This window comes from Globicephala melas, chromosome 19 (assembly GCF_963455315.2).
Source record: "Globicephala melas chromosome 19, mGloMel1.2, whole genome shotgun sequence".
In the NCBI taxonomy this organism is placed as follows: Eukaryota; Metazoa; Chordata; class Mammalia; order Artiodactyla; family Delphinidae; genus Globicephala; species Globicephala melas.
Window position 1 is genome coordinate 57,222,024 of NC_083332.1, and position 14,022 is coordinate 57,236,045.

Consider the following 14,022-nt stretch of genomic DNA (forward strand, 5'->3'; position numbering starts at 1 on the left):
CTCAACCAAGACAAGAGGTGATAAGGGGCCTTCCTTCTCAGCCTTGCCTGCAGTATCTTCTGCGCCCAGTGTGGAAGAGGTACCCCTGCACCACCACCACTAGAGCATCATTTAGCCCCGAGAGAGTAATTAAGTGGAATTGTTATTGATGGCCTCCTGTATGGAAAAGCTTTCTGTTCATTGCTGGAGATGAATAAAAGAATAAGATCCAATTTCTGCCCTTGGTTCTGATGGGGAAAACAGATACATAGAGTGGACCTGTTGATATGATATAAAATTCACTATGTACAGGAAATGCTGGAAACACAAAGAGGATATTTGGAGAAGTGGCCCAAGCTGACTCTCCAAGAATGATAGAGTTAATGATAGAGGTAATGATAGAGTTAACAGGGTGAAGAAGCTGGGAAGTATTTACCTTCTGCACAGAGGGAGCGATACAATCCATCAAAGGGGTAGGAGAGTAGCGTAGCTGTTGGGAGGTGCGGAAGTGGGTAATGTGGGAGACACAGAGTGAAGATGGATGCCAGTGGGGGGCCAGTGGACAGCTTGGACAGGGAGGATGTTGAGTGTTGAGCATTATTTTGCATGGGGAGCCAGAGCTGTACGAGAGACTCAAGAGGAGGAAAGTCGGTTCTACAGTTGTGATGGACGGGTCCCAATTTCCTTCAAGGAATACGTCTTTATGTGACCTTCCAGACCCCACATTTCCTGGACCAGCTTATCTCTTCTTTGCTTTCTCCCTTGCTCTCTGTGCCCATCTCACTGGCTTATTTGCAGCTCCCTGAATGCCACAGGGCCATTCCACATGTTGTGGTTCTGTCTGCCTGTAATAAGTCCCCTATTAATGTCCATCTCCACCCCTCCACCGTCATACTAGACTTCAAGCCAGGGACTGTGTCCATCTTTGTTCCACATTATAAACCCAACATCCGGCATAACCTGGGCTCAGGAAATATTTGTGGAAGGAAAGAGAAAAGGAAGGAAGGGAAGAAGGAAGGAATTTACCTGTGAAACTAGAACCCCTACAGAGTCTCTCTATTCTGGGAAGATAATTACTGTGGTGATAATAACCATATTAGCCTTTGTGTGCCTTCCCTAGCCTCCAGCCCTTCCCAGCTGAGACTGTCTTCTTTGATCCTGCCCAGGGACTAAGGCCAGAACCAGCATCCTGGCAAAATAGACAACAAGTTCCCAAGCGGGCCCTGTCATCTGAGCAGTGTGCCTTCAGTGGATTGATGCTAACTGATGGTGACAATGAAAGCAACCTCCGTGTCTCTCCTTCATAGTTCACTTCCAGAACCTGAACCCAGCCACGCCCAATCACTCTTAGCTACGAAGATGGTCAGAGGAAGTGAACAAGTGTCTGAGAGCTGCAGACTCCCAAGAGATCCCATGTGTGTACATTACAGAGAAGCCCCTAGAGCTGACTTGGCAGCCAGGAAAGGCGCTGGAGCCCTGACACAGAGGGACCTCGAGGTGGCACTGGTACCCTGGGAAGTGCTTCCGGACTGGGTGGGAACGTGAGAGCAGGACTGAGCTGGGGACTCACATCATTATATGCAGGTTCTGATGGGATTTCAGGAGGGGAGTGTTTTACAACAGGGCTGTGTCTTTACTGAGATCAGGTAGTGGTGAAAAGCGGACAGACCAGGGTTCAAATCTTGGTTTTATGATTTACAGACTGCGTGCTGGGCACCTCCTTTGCCCTCTCAGAAGCCTCAGTTACTTTATCTACAGACTGTGGAGGGAGGGGGTCAAAACTGTTGTAAAGATTAAATAAAGTCACGTACGTAAAATGCTTAGCCCTGAGTCGCATGTGTAGAAAGTGTTCAATTCACATTAGCCATTATAATGATCAGCTAAAATGGTTATTATCACCATAAGAATTATGGTCCCAGAATAGAAAGATCAGCTTAATTCAGCAGACAGTTATATGGCTTTAACAGTGTACTTGGACCCAGGTAGATATTGTCACTAAAAGACACACAAGAAGGTTCCTGGTAGTAATATTTTAAGAACCCCAAACTGGACATAGCCCATATGCCCATCAACAGTAGAGTACATAAATGGACGCAGTATGGCCACGTAATGGAATTCTATACACTGACGAGGATAAACTGCGCTACCTGCAGCCACTTGGATGGATCTTACAAACATAATGTTGAGTGAAAGGGGCAGACACAAATGAGCACCCACTCTACGATTCCATTTGCATGAAGTGCAAGTACGAATGAAACTAATCTATGGTATTAGAAGTTAGGATAGTGTAGCCTTTGGGGAGGAGGGTAGGGATTCTACTCGGGGAGGGGGAGGAAGGGGGGCTGGTAATATTTTGTGTCTAGGGCTGGGCGCTGGGCACACGGATGTGCCCACTTTGTGAAAATTCGCTGAGCTGTACATTCTGATTTATGTGCTCTTCTGTATCTGTGTTACGCTCCAATTAAAGGTTTAGTAAACGAACAAACGAGACTGTTTAGCAGAGAGCTAAAAAAACAAAAGTGGGGGTGGGGAAGAAAGCAGGTAATACAATTCCATGCTTACCCACAGGGTCCCCAGAGTTTACAGAGGAAGGCAGACAGGCATACACACATACAGACAATAAGTGGTGATACCTGTAGTAACAGAATCGTGCACTAAGTAAACACGCACCGCAGAGGGAAGCGTGACGGATGAGCCGTCACAGCTGCTGCTCATGTTAACGGCCCTGAGCTCCATGCGGTTCCGCCAGCATGGCTGCTTCTCGGACACGACCTAGCCATGCAACTGTAGGAAGTGCCCTCACATCTCTCCAGCCACTGTCCTGATCTGGTCCAGGCGTCACTGGTATGACACCAGACTAACAGTTTTCTTGGCTTCTCTTCTTGCCCTTCTCCAAACCGCTCTGTAGAACCCAGAGCTACTAAATTAGAATCTTTGGACTGGGTGCTCGGTACTTAAAAAACAAATCTCTCATGTGATTCTGATACACCCCAGCCCCATGGGAAGCACTGATCTACACTGGAACCAGAACACACACCTGACCTTGACCCTCTCCACACTGAAAATAGTTCAGGGCTATGGACCAGAACACACACTTGACCTTGACCCTGTCCACACTAAAAATAGTTCAGGGCTATGAGGCAGCCCCCTAACTTAGTGGCATTTCCTAATTTGTATCTAAAGAACATGTTCAGCTTCATTTCCAGCCTCTCCACCTCCCCAGCCCTGCATCATTTCAAGTCCACCTCTGGTCCCAGTGCACTGAGTTAGTTCTCTTTCTCTGAGTCTGTTTTGTTACTTCACCACCTCCATGCCTTTTAGTAACCTAGAACCCCAATACCCTCTTAGGGGCCTTCTAATTTCCCGTTCATCTTCAAGACCCAGCTCAGATATCGTGTCTATGAAGCTGTCCCTCAAGGCTCCTGAACTCTCTGGTTCTGCCACAGCACCTCGTACAGAAGGAAGGAGATCGTGTCCTCAAACATCACTCCACCATATCTGACTGTACGCTTAACTCACTACACTCCAGGGCAGGGAAGAGGTTCTCTTTGTGCATCAAAGGGCTTTGCACCTGCCTGGGCCATGGGAGGTGATTAAGGACGATTCTTGATTGAGTGAGGTCCTTCAGCACAGTCAGAGCCATATGGCTACAAGAGGGTGCTGTGGGATAAGGGGCAGCATTTGTGGATCTGGAATGCAGAGTGGTAATCCACATTTAATGGTCAAAGATAGCTCCAGGACTGAGCTGCCCAACCTACTCACACTCCTGTTTCTGTTCATGTGTTTTGTTTTTGCCAGTGACCTTCAGTGACTGTAAGGGAAATGACAAGCTACACTATGAGGTCTCCAGCCCATACTTCAAGGTGAACAATGATGGCAGCTTAGTCGCCCTGAGAAACATAACTGCAGTGGGCAAGACTCTATTCGTCCACGCCCAGACTCCCCATGCAGAAGACATGGCAGAACTCGTGATTGTCGGGGGGAAAGACATCCGGGGCTCCTTGCAGGTAATATAACTGTTTGGGATAAGTTGGGTCCAAGGAGGAACATTGCGGTCTGTATGTCTTATGGGGAAAATGGGTCTTTGGTTTATTATTGGTCAAGATTCTTTTGCTGTTTGCAAATGATAGAAACCTAACTCAAAACACAGTCTGGCCGGGGGAATTTTGGGGGTCATGTGACAAATATTTCAGGGTTAGCTTTGCCTGCTAGCATGGCTATGTATCTGTGCCCAGATGACGACATCAACTTTGGTCTTATCCATCTGTGGTTCCATTTTCCTTCTACTGTCTTTACTCTTAGACAGTCCCAACCATCCCTGCTTCCCTGTGTGGAGGTCTCAGCAGCTCCACTTCATTTTCTCAGTCTGATGTCACCTGAGAGAGCATCTCTTCCTGATACTGGCAACCCAAGCTTGAAATCGAATCTCATTGGCTGTCCTTAGAGCGTGTGTCCATCCCTGAGCCAGTTACCGTGTCCATTTGGTCCTGAGGCTCTGGTTGGCTAAGTCTGGGTCACATGCCTTGCCCCCAAACCAGGGTAGACTCAGCCCCACCTAAAGCAAATGGACTGAGAGTGAAAAAAAGGGTCGTTAGTTACTCAGAGTAAGTTAGGGTGCTGTCATCTAAGGAAGGGAAATGGAAGTTGGGCAGGCAAGAACCAGAGTCGCCCACTGGAGTTGTATATGAGGCAACCATGGCATGTGGCGCTGCCCCTTTGCCATGCACTGGTGCCCATTCCTTTCCGCATGCACATGTATGCAGATCTCTGCCCCTGCACACATGTGACTTTAGGAATGCCACAAAGTGCCCTTCAGGCTTCCTCATTGTGTCATCCAGAAACATTTGGTACAATGGACTTACCTACTCCTGCTTCACCAGGAGTTCAGAGACTCTGTGGCTTCTCAATTATAGACAGGGATGACACCCAGCAAGACCCAGGCAAAACAATAACAATAATAACGGCGTGGCCCCAGCCTGGTGCGGCTAGCCTTTTCCTACCTGCTCCTGGCCTGCTCTTACCCAGGTTTTTAAAGCCTGTGATTCCCACTGCCTTTCTCCATCTGCCACGCTCCCCATAACCCTGCTTTATCTGCTCATTTTGTTCAGTGGTGGAGTGAACACCGATTCCACAGCTGGGGAGCAGAGACAGTACAAATGGCAATGTGAGTGTTGCTTTCCTGCCAAGGCTGTGTGTGTGATCTTGAAAGAGTCATATATCTGCAGACTAGAGAGGTTAAACTGTCTGCAATGGCAAGTAAGTGGCACGTGTGCTGCCCCACTCTGTCACCATATACGTGGCAGATACTGCTAATCACCCCTGGCTTGACCTGAGTATCTCTCCCAATGCAATGCTTCTGGAAGCTACTATCCATTGGTCATTTAGAGATGTTTGTAGGGCTGGAACATATTTGCCATCCCTGGACTGGACAAGCTCCGTAATTCCCCTTTATATCTGTGAATCTGTGAGTTAAGGGTAGATAGCAAGCTACAAATGAATCCACAGTGTGCCACTGATGTTTTCAAAAGAAAATAGGATCTCGGTGAATACATACCAGTGTGGAAATCCATTGGCACCACAAAAGCGAGCTTATCTCTCACTTAGCCGTGGTCATTTTCACAGCATCTCACTAACTCATGATATAAATGACTTGCAAATATCGAAAGCAACAAAACTGCCAGAATGTGCAGCACAGAGTGTTTCTTGGGAACAAGTAAACGGCCCAGAGATTCACAGTAGGGGGTTCACATCCAGGACAGGATGTATTTAGATGAATATTGTTCATTGTGATTGACAGCTCATCTTTAAATCTGGAACAGACAGTATCGTAGTATTTAGCTCACAGCAGAGTAGAAGGGATTGGAGGCACTTCTTAGGACAAAACTTCGCTTTCATAGGCTTGGAGACCCAGGATCGTTACGAAGAGACTCAGTCTTGAAGAGCTGGTCTCTTGAGTTCCAGAAAGACACCCTTCTGGAGGCAAAGCTCCTGGGAGCCCCGGCTGTTTCTCATTTGTCTCTTTCTGAACACACCGTCCACATAGCTTGGCTGCAATCGTTTGCTTCTTATAAAGCACAGTGGAGGCTGCTGTCCTGGTCAGTTTGCCAGGCTCCAGCTGAACGGGGCATTCATCTCCCGCCTCCAGTAATTCTATGAGGTTTGAAAATAGGCCTTGTGAAGTTGCCCAGATGTGTCCATAATACAAAAAGTCCCCAAAAAGAAAAGGCTAGGAAAACAAAATAGCTAGCCAGAGAAGCCCTCTAAGGAAAGCACAGTCCTTCACGGATACCCAGTTGGTATTTTTGAAGCCCTACTCTGTGTGGCAGAGTGGGCCAGCCGCTAGAGAAGGAAAGCAATAAGTACACTAGTCAGCTCAGCTCCTGGTTGGGGAGAGAAAGTGAACGTGTGTGTTGATTAAGTACCAAGTAGGGAGGCAGTGGTGATGGCTGCTCTGTGCCTTTAGAGAAGCGAGAGGGCAGGGGAGGTGGGCTGGTAACGACAGCCAATGAGTGCCTGGCGCTTACTGTGTGCCGGGTGCTGCACTCACAAGCCGCAGAGGCTGACTCATCTCCCCACCACCGATGAGGCACATGCTACTGTCCCCATTTTACAAACTGCGGTAAACCGAGGCACAGAGAGGTGAGTGAGAACCTGTATTGTTTAGCGGGACTCTTCATAAGTGTGTGCATCTCAGGGTATGCTTTAATGGGTGTTATTCCTAACCCTCACAACCTCCTGTGAGGCTGCTGATGGCGCTCCCTTCCTACAGATGTGAGGACCTGGCCAGGATCTCCTAGCTTGAAATTGGCAGAAATGAGATTGAGATTCTGGCCTCTCTACCCGTTCTCCTTCCTGCCACTTTGCTCACCAGAGGACTGTGCCCCTTGGGTGGCTACCCATGGGTCCAAAGGTGAGGGCATGAGTTAGAGCAATACAGTAGCGATGGAGGGGAACAACCAGTGGAAGGTGTGGTTTGAAGGAAGAAAGAGCCAAGATTCAGCGTCCTGATGATTCCAAATTGTCTAGCCTAGGAGGATGGAGATGGATTGGACCAGTCAGGGAAGGATAGGTTGGGAAAGGTGAATAGTCCAGCTTCGATGCGTTGAGTTGGCAGCTCCTGGGGACATCTTGATAGAGACAGGGATGGATCTCTGGGTAAACATCTGGGGGAAAAGCAGCATAGTGGTGGGGCTTTGGCTTTGGTGTCAGACTTAAGTGGGTTCAAATTTCTGCTCCACCACTTATGATGATGTGACCTTGGGCAAGCCACTCATCTCCCTGCACTTCAACATCCTCATCTACAAAGCAGGGTTAAGAATAGAGCCTCTATCACAGAATCATTCCATTGGGCTCAGCACCAGACACCCGGTGACCTGTCCCATCAAGGGCATTATTTTAGAACCTCTCGAGAAAGGATAAGGAACCATGGGCTAAATGTCCTCTCTGAGGCCACGACACAGAAACCAGAGATTAGAGCTAGAAGAAGAAAGTGAGGCCGAAGAGAGAAGCAAGGGCGCTGGGGCACCCAGCACAACCACAACAGGAGAGATGTCACAGCGGGTGGTTTCACATCACTATGTTTGGGAAGGAAGGATTCTCTAAGACAAATGTAACCCCAGTGAAGCCCAATTCAGCTGCAGTAACTGGAGCCCAGCAATTCTTTAATAAAAGGATGTGCCGGGCTTCCCTGGTGGCGCAGTGGTTGGGAGTCTGCCTGCAGATGCAGGGGACGCGGGTTCGTGCCCCGGTCCGGGAGGATCCCACGTGCCACGGAGCGGCTGGGCCCGTGGGCCGTGGCCGCTGGGCCTGCACGTCCGGAGCCTGTGCTCCGCAGCGGGAGGGGCCGCGGCAGTGAGAGGCCCGCGTACCACCCACACACAAAAAAAGGATGTGCCTCTCTTACCTTACCTGCTCCCTGTGACCCCGTTTCACGGGAAGGCCTGTAGCCCAAATCTGTGAAGTCTGATTGTTAATGCTTTAATTATAGACGCTCAAGCTATTGCTGCCTTTTTAATGGGTTGCCCAGAAGCTAGTACCTTCCTGGTCCGTGTAAGATCATCTTAGATCTGCATGGGTGGAGGAGCAGTTTAATCCCGTGTCTTTGGACAGACGAGGGGGGATGGTTAAGGAGGGGGCCAGGGTTAACCATGCGTGGACAAAGGCATTTTCTAGCCTGTGGAATGTGATCATGAACTTGACTCACAGAAGAATGTCTGGACAGAACTGTGGCTTGTCCCCACTAGATCTGCTGTCCCTCACTGCCTGGCAATGGTGAACATGAAGACAAGAGAGCATTTGCTTTTATTTACTTACTTATTAATTGGTTAGTTATTTTTACCTTGAATATAGAACTCCAAAGGTTTACATGGAAAAGCTCTGTGTTTCATTCCTTTTGCATCTTGGATAGAGATGTCTTTACCGTCGGTGTAAATGGCACTCATCAACCTCATTTACACGTTTCAAGCCTGGGGAAAAAATATGCCTCTTATTTATTTATTTCTAATTTAAGAATTTGTAGCTTCCATAACTATAGATTATGGCACCAAATTCTGACATCAAATAAGAACTCAATAAAGTCAGGCTGGGAAGTAAGAACATCAGAGAGCTTGCAGGAATTTATTTTGAATTGATGTTTGGGAGCTAAAGAGACTGTAGCTACCAGATACATTTTGAAATGTGAGAGTTCACGCTCTAAGCAACTCTAGAATTTAGACACCTGTGACCCAGGCAGCTGGGTCTCATGAGCAAAGGAGGAGACATGCATGTAGCAGAAGGGAGAGTTGTGGAGGCCCACAAGCTACAGGCTTGAATCAGGCTTCCCTGCCCCCAGACTGGGGTTATCAGTGCAAATCTGATCCCATCACTCCTCTGCCTAATGGGCCCTTCCTTCCTCATCAGGCTCTTTGGCTCTTGGGATAAATTCTGAAGTCTTTATATATGTGTGAAAAGGTTCTTTACAGTCTAGCCTGGTCTCTACAGCCTTCCCTCAAGCCTGATTCCTGTTCATTTCTAAGTGGCGTGACCTGCTGAAATGTTACTTCCTCCCAGAGCCTTCCCTGGTACCCATTCTAAAGGAAGGTCTCCCCTGCTAGTCTCACTTCTAGCACCTGTTCTATTCCTTCCTGGCCTTCTTCTCAGTTGGTAACTAAGCATTTACTTCCTTATTTAAAGGATGTTTAAAGTGTGGCTCCCTGATGAGCCTATAAGCTCCCTGAAGGCAGGAATATAGTCCATTTGCTTTCTACTTCCCGCTCTCACTCCGTGCTTTCCTTCCTTTCTTCCTGGTGTGTCCACTGCTCTATCTTCAGCACCGGGCACAGTGCTGGCATATAGTTGGTGTTCAGTAAATGTCTTTTGAATAAATGCATGAGTAGATTGAGTCCCTCCTTTCATACCACTCCCTGCATTGAACTCTGCCCCCACCCCCCAATACCAAACCACATGTGGTTTCTTGAACTGGCCGAGCTCTCCCTCCCGTTCCTGCTGGCCATTCCTCTGTCTGGATTATGCCCTCTTCGCCGTGGCCCCAGCTGCCCCATGGCCAGCACCAGTTGACAGGGCTAACTCTTTGGAAACTTCTGGAGCTGCCAAGATTTCTCTTCTTCAGGGACACCTCTCTGACTGTCCCCTGGCTGGTTAAGTGATTTTTCCTCCATGCTCCTCAGAGAGCCCTGCCTGGTTGCCCCCCATCATAGCCTTAAACTTTAACCATCTCATTTTTCTGTGTTTGTTTTCGTCTCGATTCTGAGCTCTGGAACTCAGGGCTCTGGCTTCCATGCAGGAAGGCTGAGAACACTGCCCTGGAGCTGGATACCTTGGCATGATTCCCAGTGCCACGCTTGCCACCTCTGCTCCAGTACCGTCAGACATAGAATAGGCTCATAATAGTATCAACTTCACAGAGATGTCACAAGGATTAAATGAGTAAATGTATGCAAAGTATTTAGAACAGTGCCGAGCACAAAGTAAGGGCCACGAGAAAGCCAGTTATTCCTCCTCATCATATCATTAGAGTCTGACTGTAATACATGCACAGTGAGTGAACTGGGCAAATTCAGACAACCCAATCCTTCCTCCCTTCCAACAAGACCAAATTCTGTCAGTTACACAACTAGAGAATTCAAGATTATACATGAACTTACGTGAAACACTGACTGAACTTCCGAGAGAGGATTCTTTATTCCTATGGGTTCACTTAACAAACATCGAAAGACTTGAAGTATGTAGAAGTTAATTACAAACAGTTCACACTTCTTAACTGGAAGTCAGTGCATGGTATTCTCAGTAAAGGGAAACTGGTCTCTTAATCAAGTTGCTTAAATTAAATGCAAAAAAAAATTATTTTCCCCTCTTTTTGGCCATTTAAAAAATCCGTGAAAAAAAATAAGATGAACAGAGAAAGTTATGACAGAAATTGAAAAGGCAAAATTTAAGGCTTGTTTACCTTGTTTGATCATTACCACTGTAAGCATGCAATTTAAAAGACATAAGTTTGGGGCTTCCCTGGTGGCGCAGTGGTTGAGAGTCCACCTGCCGATGTGGGGGACACGGGTTCGTGACCCGGTCCGGGAGGATCCCATATGTCGCAGAGCGGCTGGGCCCGTGAGCCATGGCCGCTGAGCCTGCACGTCCGGAGCCTGTGCTCTGCAACGGGAGAGGCCACAACAGTGAGAGGCCCGCGTACCGCAAAAAAAAAAAAAAAAAAAAAAAAAAAAAAGGCATAAGTTTGGCTCCTAATCCAGTTCCAAGAATCATAATGGAAACAGTTCCAAAAAAATAAAATAAAAGGAGCAAGTAGAGGAAGGAGCAACTTGGGAGAAACCATTGTTTTTATTTTTAATATTTAAAATAAAATATGTCATCAACTGATCAGAAGCCAATATTAATATTGCTGTTAATTATGTATCTTGATCCTCAGGGGAATTATACCTTTTAAATCCACTGCTTTGCAGAATCTTAAGGTTCCATTTGTTAAGTACCTCTTGGAACGGTGAGTCTAGAAGCTCAAAAGCAGCGGCTGAGTGCCCCTCTGTTCCTGCATATGTATGTGCTCTGGGACATTTAGCTGAATTGTTGTGGATGATATTAATTAACCAGGACCTGGAATGACTCCAAACTGGGATTTAATCAAACATTTAGTACTTAATAAGTCATGTGCCACTGAAAAGTCACCTAACTGCTTTGAGGTTTCGTTTTCTCATCTGTACAGTGATACCCTGGCCTTGCTTATATACCATAATGGGGTACATGAAGTTGAAAAAATATGTATTGTACCTAACCCAGTGCTAACAGCAGATTCTCAATCACGAATTGTTTATTCTTCACTGAAGTACCCAGTTGCTGTCACTTATGCATATTTTTTTCCATTTTTACTAATCTCACACATTCTAGACAAAAATATTTTTGCACTTTTGTTACTGAGATAAACTCCAGTTTTTATCATCCCTGAGCCAACTATTTGAATCTTCTCTGTTCTGGCCACTATACTGTCTAACCCCCAAAGTGCCTGTCACACTGCATCCATGTGACTTGACTTCATTTGTTTAAAGCATCTCTGAGAATGAGAGCAACCAGCTTATGGTAAAATTAAGAGCCTTGTCTCCAGATCTTATCACATTGACTGGGAGGGGCTTGGAGTCTGTCAAGGTGGTCAGTGGTATCCATCTTGCTCCCATGAAATACATTTTATAACCACCATGGTGGAGAACCAATCTGTGTATTTACTGTGGCCATAAAGAAATGAAGAGTTAAAGCTGTAGATATGTAATATGCTCTGATTTAACAAGAGTGTTAACTTCAAAAACCTGCAGAGGACCACTGTTCATGGCAAATGCCTCCCCAGTTACTATTAAGGAAAATCAGTATCCATTTAACTGTTACCCAAATTGGGGAAAATATATAGCTCCAAAATTATGGTACAGATCCAAGAATTGGGCCTAGAATAGGGTATTAGGCTGTTACATTTTGACACACAGCTAAATTGTTATGTTTATGATTCTTAGCTCCAGGATACTATTCAAATATAGTAGCTAAGAGCCATCCTTCGACTCATTAATTTAAGGAGATAACAGATTGCTTTGTGGATTAGAATCTAAGAAAACTATATTCTGAAGATTAATTTTAATTGAAATGCTTGGGGAAAAATAACTGATCCCATAGAAAGTCTAGATAACTAAAAGTAGCTTCTTTTTGGCTTGTGAAGACTCAAGATTTTATGTTGTACAGAAGTGTGGGCCAATAGAAAAGCAATGCGAGCCACATATGTAATTTTAGGTTTCCTTATTGTAACATTAGAAAAAGACACAGGTGAAATTAATTTTAGTAGTATATATTAAACCAGGCACTTCCCTGGTGGTCCAGTGGGTAAGACTCCCCGCTCCCAATGCAGGGGGCCTGGGTTCGATCCCTGGTCGGGGAACTAGATCCCACATGCATGCTGCAACTAAGAGTCTACGTACCTCAACTAAGAAGCCTGCATGCCGCAGCTAAGACACAGTACAGCCAAAATAATAAATAAATAAAGCTAATAAAAAATAGTATATATTAAACCATATATAGTGTATATTTAACATATATATATTTAACCATAAATATACCCAATGTATATATTTTATATATGCATACACACATACCCACACCCAATATATGCATATTAGCTTAAATTTCATAGATGTAGATATTCTCTGTATAGATATATCTCTATTTCTGTATATCTATAGATACTCTCCATATCTATATAGATATATCTATATATATCTCTATCTCTCTACATATACATATATACATATATATAGACATATAGACAGAGATATATCTAAATAGATATGGAGAGTATCTATGAAGTGTGTGTGTGTGTATATATATATATATATATAAATAAATTTACCCCAATATATATAAAACCTAAAACATATTATAATTTACCTAAGATATATCAATAAGTAATCAGGTAAACATTATTAATAATTTTTTACATTCTTTTTATACTGAATCTTTGAAATGCAGTATGTATTTTACACTCACAGCACATCTCATTGTAGATTAGCTGAATTTTAAGTGCCTAATAGCCACAAGTAGAAATTGGCTATCAGTTAGACAGGGCTGCCATGGAATTCTTCTGGAATATTTATAAATTTTGAAAGAGAAATGGAAAGAGTCATTCACTGGGGGTCTACTACATGTCAGGACATTGTCTTAGATGTTCTCACACAAACGTCTGTTTTTCTGCTCCTCATAGCCAGCCTGTGCCACTGGTAAACTGTTTCCTACTTTGCTGATGCAGAAGTAGCCCAGGTTCAGAGATGTTGAGTGACTTGGCCAATGTCATCATCCTGTCAGCAAGTGGCAGAATTGGAAATTGGGCCTGGGCTTTCTGATTCTATGCAGTCCCTGCTATTTTAGTAATACTGACATTTACAGCGGAACTAATGCTTTTCTGTTCTACTATAAAGACTATGAAATGACAGGAAAATTAAAACGTGGTTAGAAAATAAAAAATGAATGCAGAGCTGAGCAAAAACGCATAAAGAAATTTTAAGTAGGTGGACAAGTCCTGTGTTATCACAACACTTTTAAAAACTCTCATCATGAATAGAATCTTTGGAGAAAGAACCTCATGGAAACAGCACAAGGTTTCTAAATACAAATGTCCCTTAGGCCCTGAGTTCCTTTATTTCAGACCTTATCTCATTCATCTTCATAGTCCTAGAGTCTAGTGAAAATGTATTACATTTATACTTTTTAAATTATAATTTAAAATTTTATTTTAGTATTTATTATATGGATTTGATCCTCACAACAATGCCTTGAAGCAGATGGTGTTATTCTTGTTTTATGAGTCAAGAAACTGAGACTCAAAGAAGTCAAGAAGTCGGTCAGTCTCAGGTGTTAGAGCAGGTCAAGTGGCACCTCAGCATTCAAACTGACAGTGATTCCCTAGGCCCAGTGTTCTATCCACAGCTAGCTTTCCAACAGCTGCTTGGCGCTTTTCAAGTAAAAGGAATATAGAATCATCAGAGAGAAATTTTCACCTAGTATTTTTGA

General features: G+C 44.9%; 1 protein-coding gene across 1 annotated transcript in view; it reads left to right on the plus strand.

Moving 5' to 3' along the window:
• CDH13 (cadherin 13) overlaps positions 1-14,022 on the plus strand; it is a 1,033,853-nt gene that overhangs the window by 385,839 nt on the left and 633,992 nt on the right. Inside the window, exon 3 of the mRNA XM_030863234.2 lies at positions 3,778-3,986. Coding sequence (XP_030719094.2) covers positions 3,778-3,986 — 209 coding nt within the window. The remainder of the gene's footprint in view (positions 1-3,777; positions 3,987-14,022) is intronic.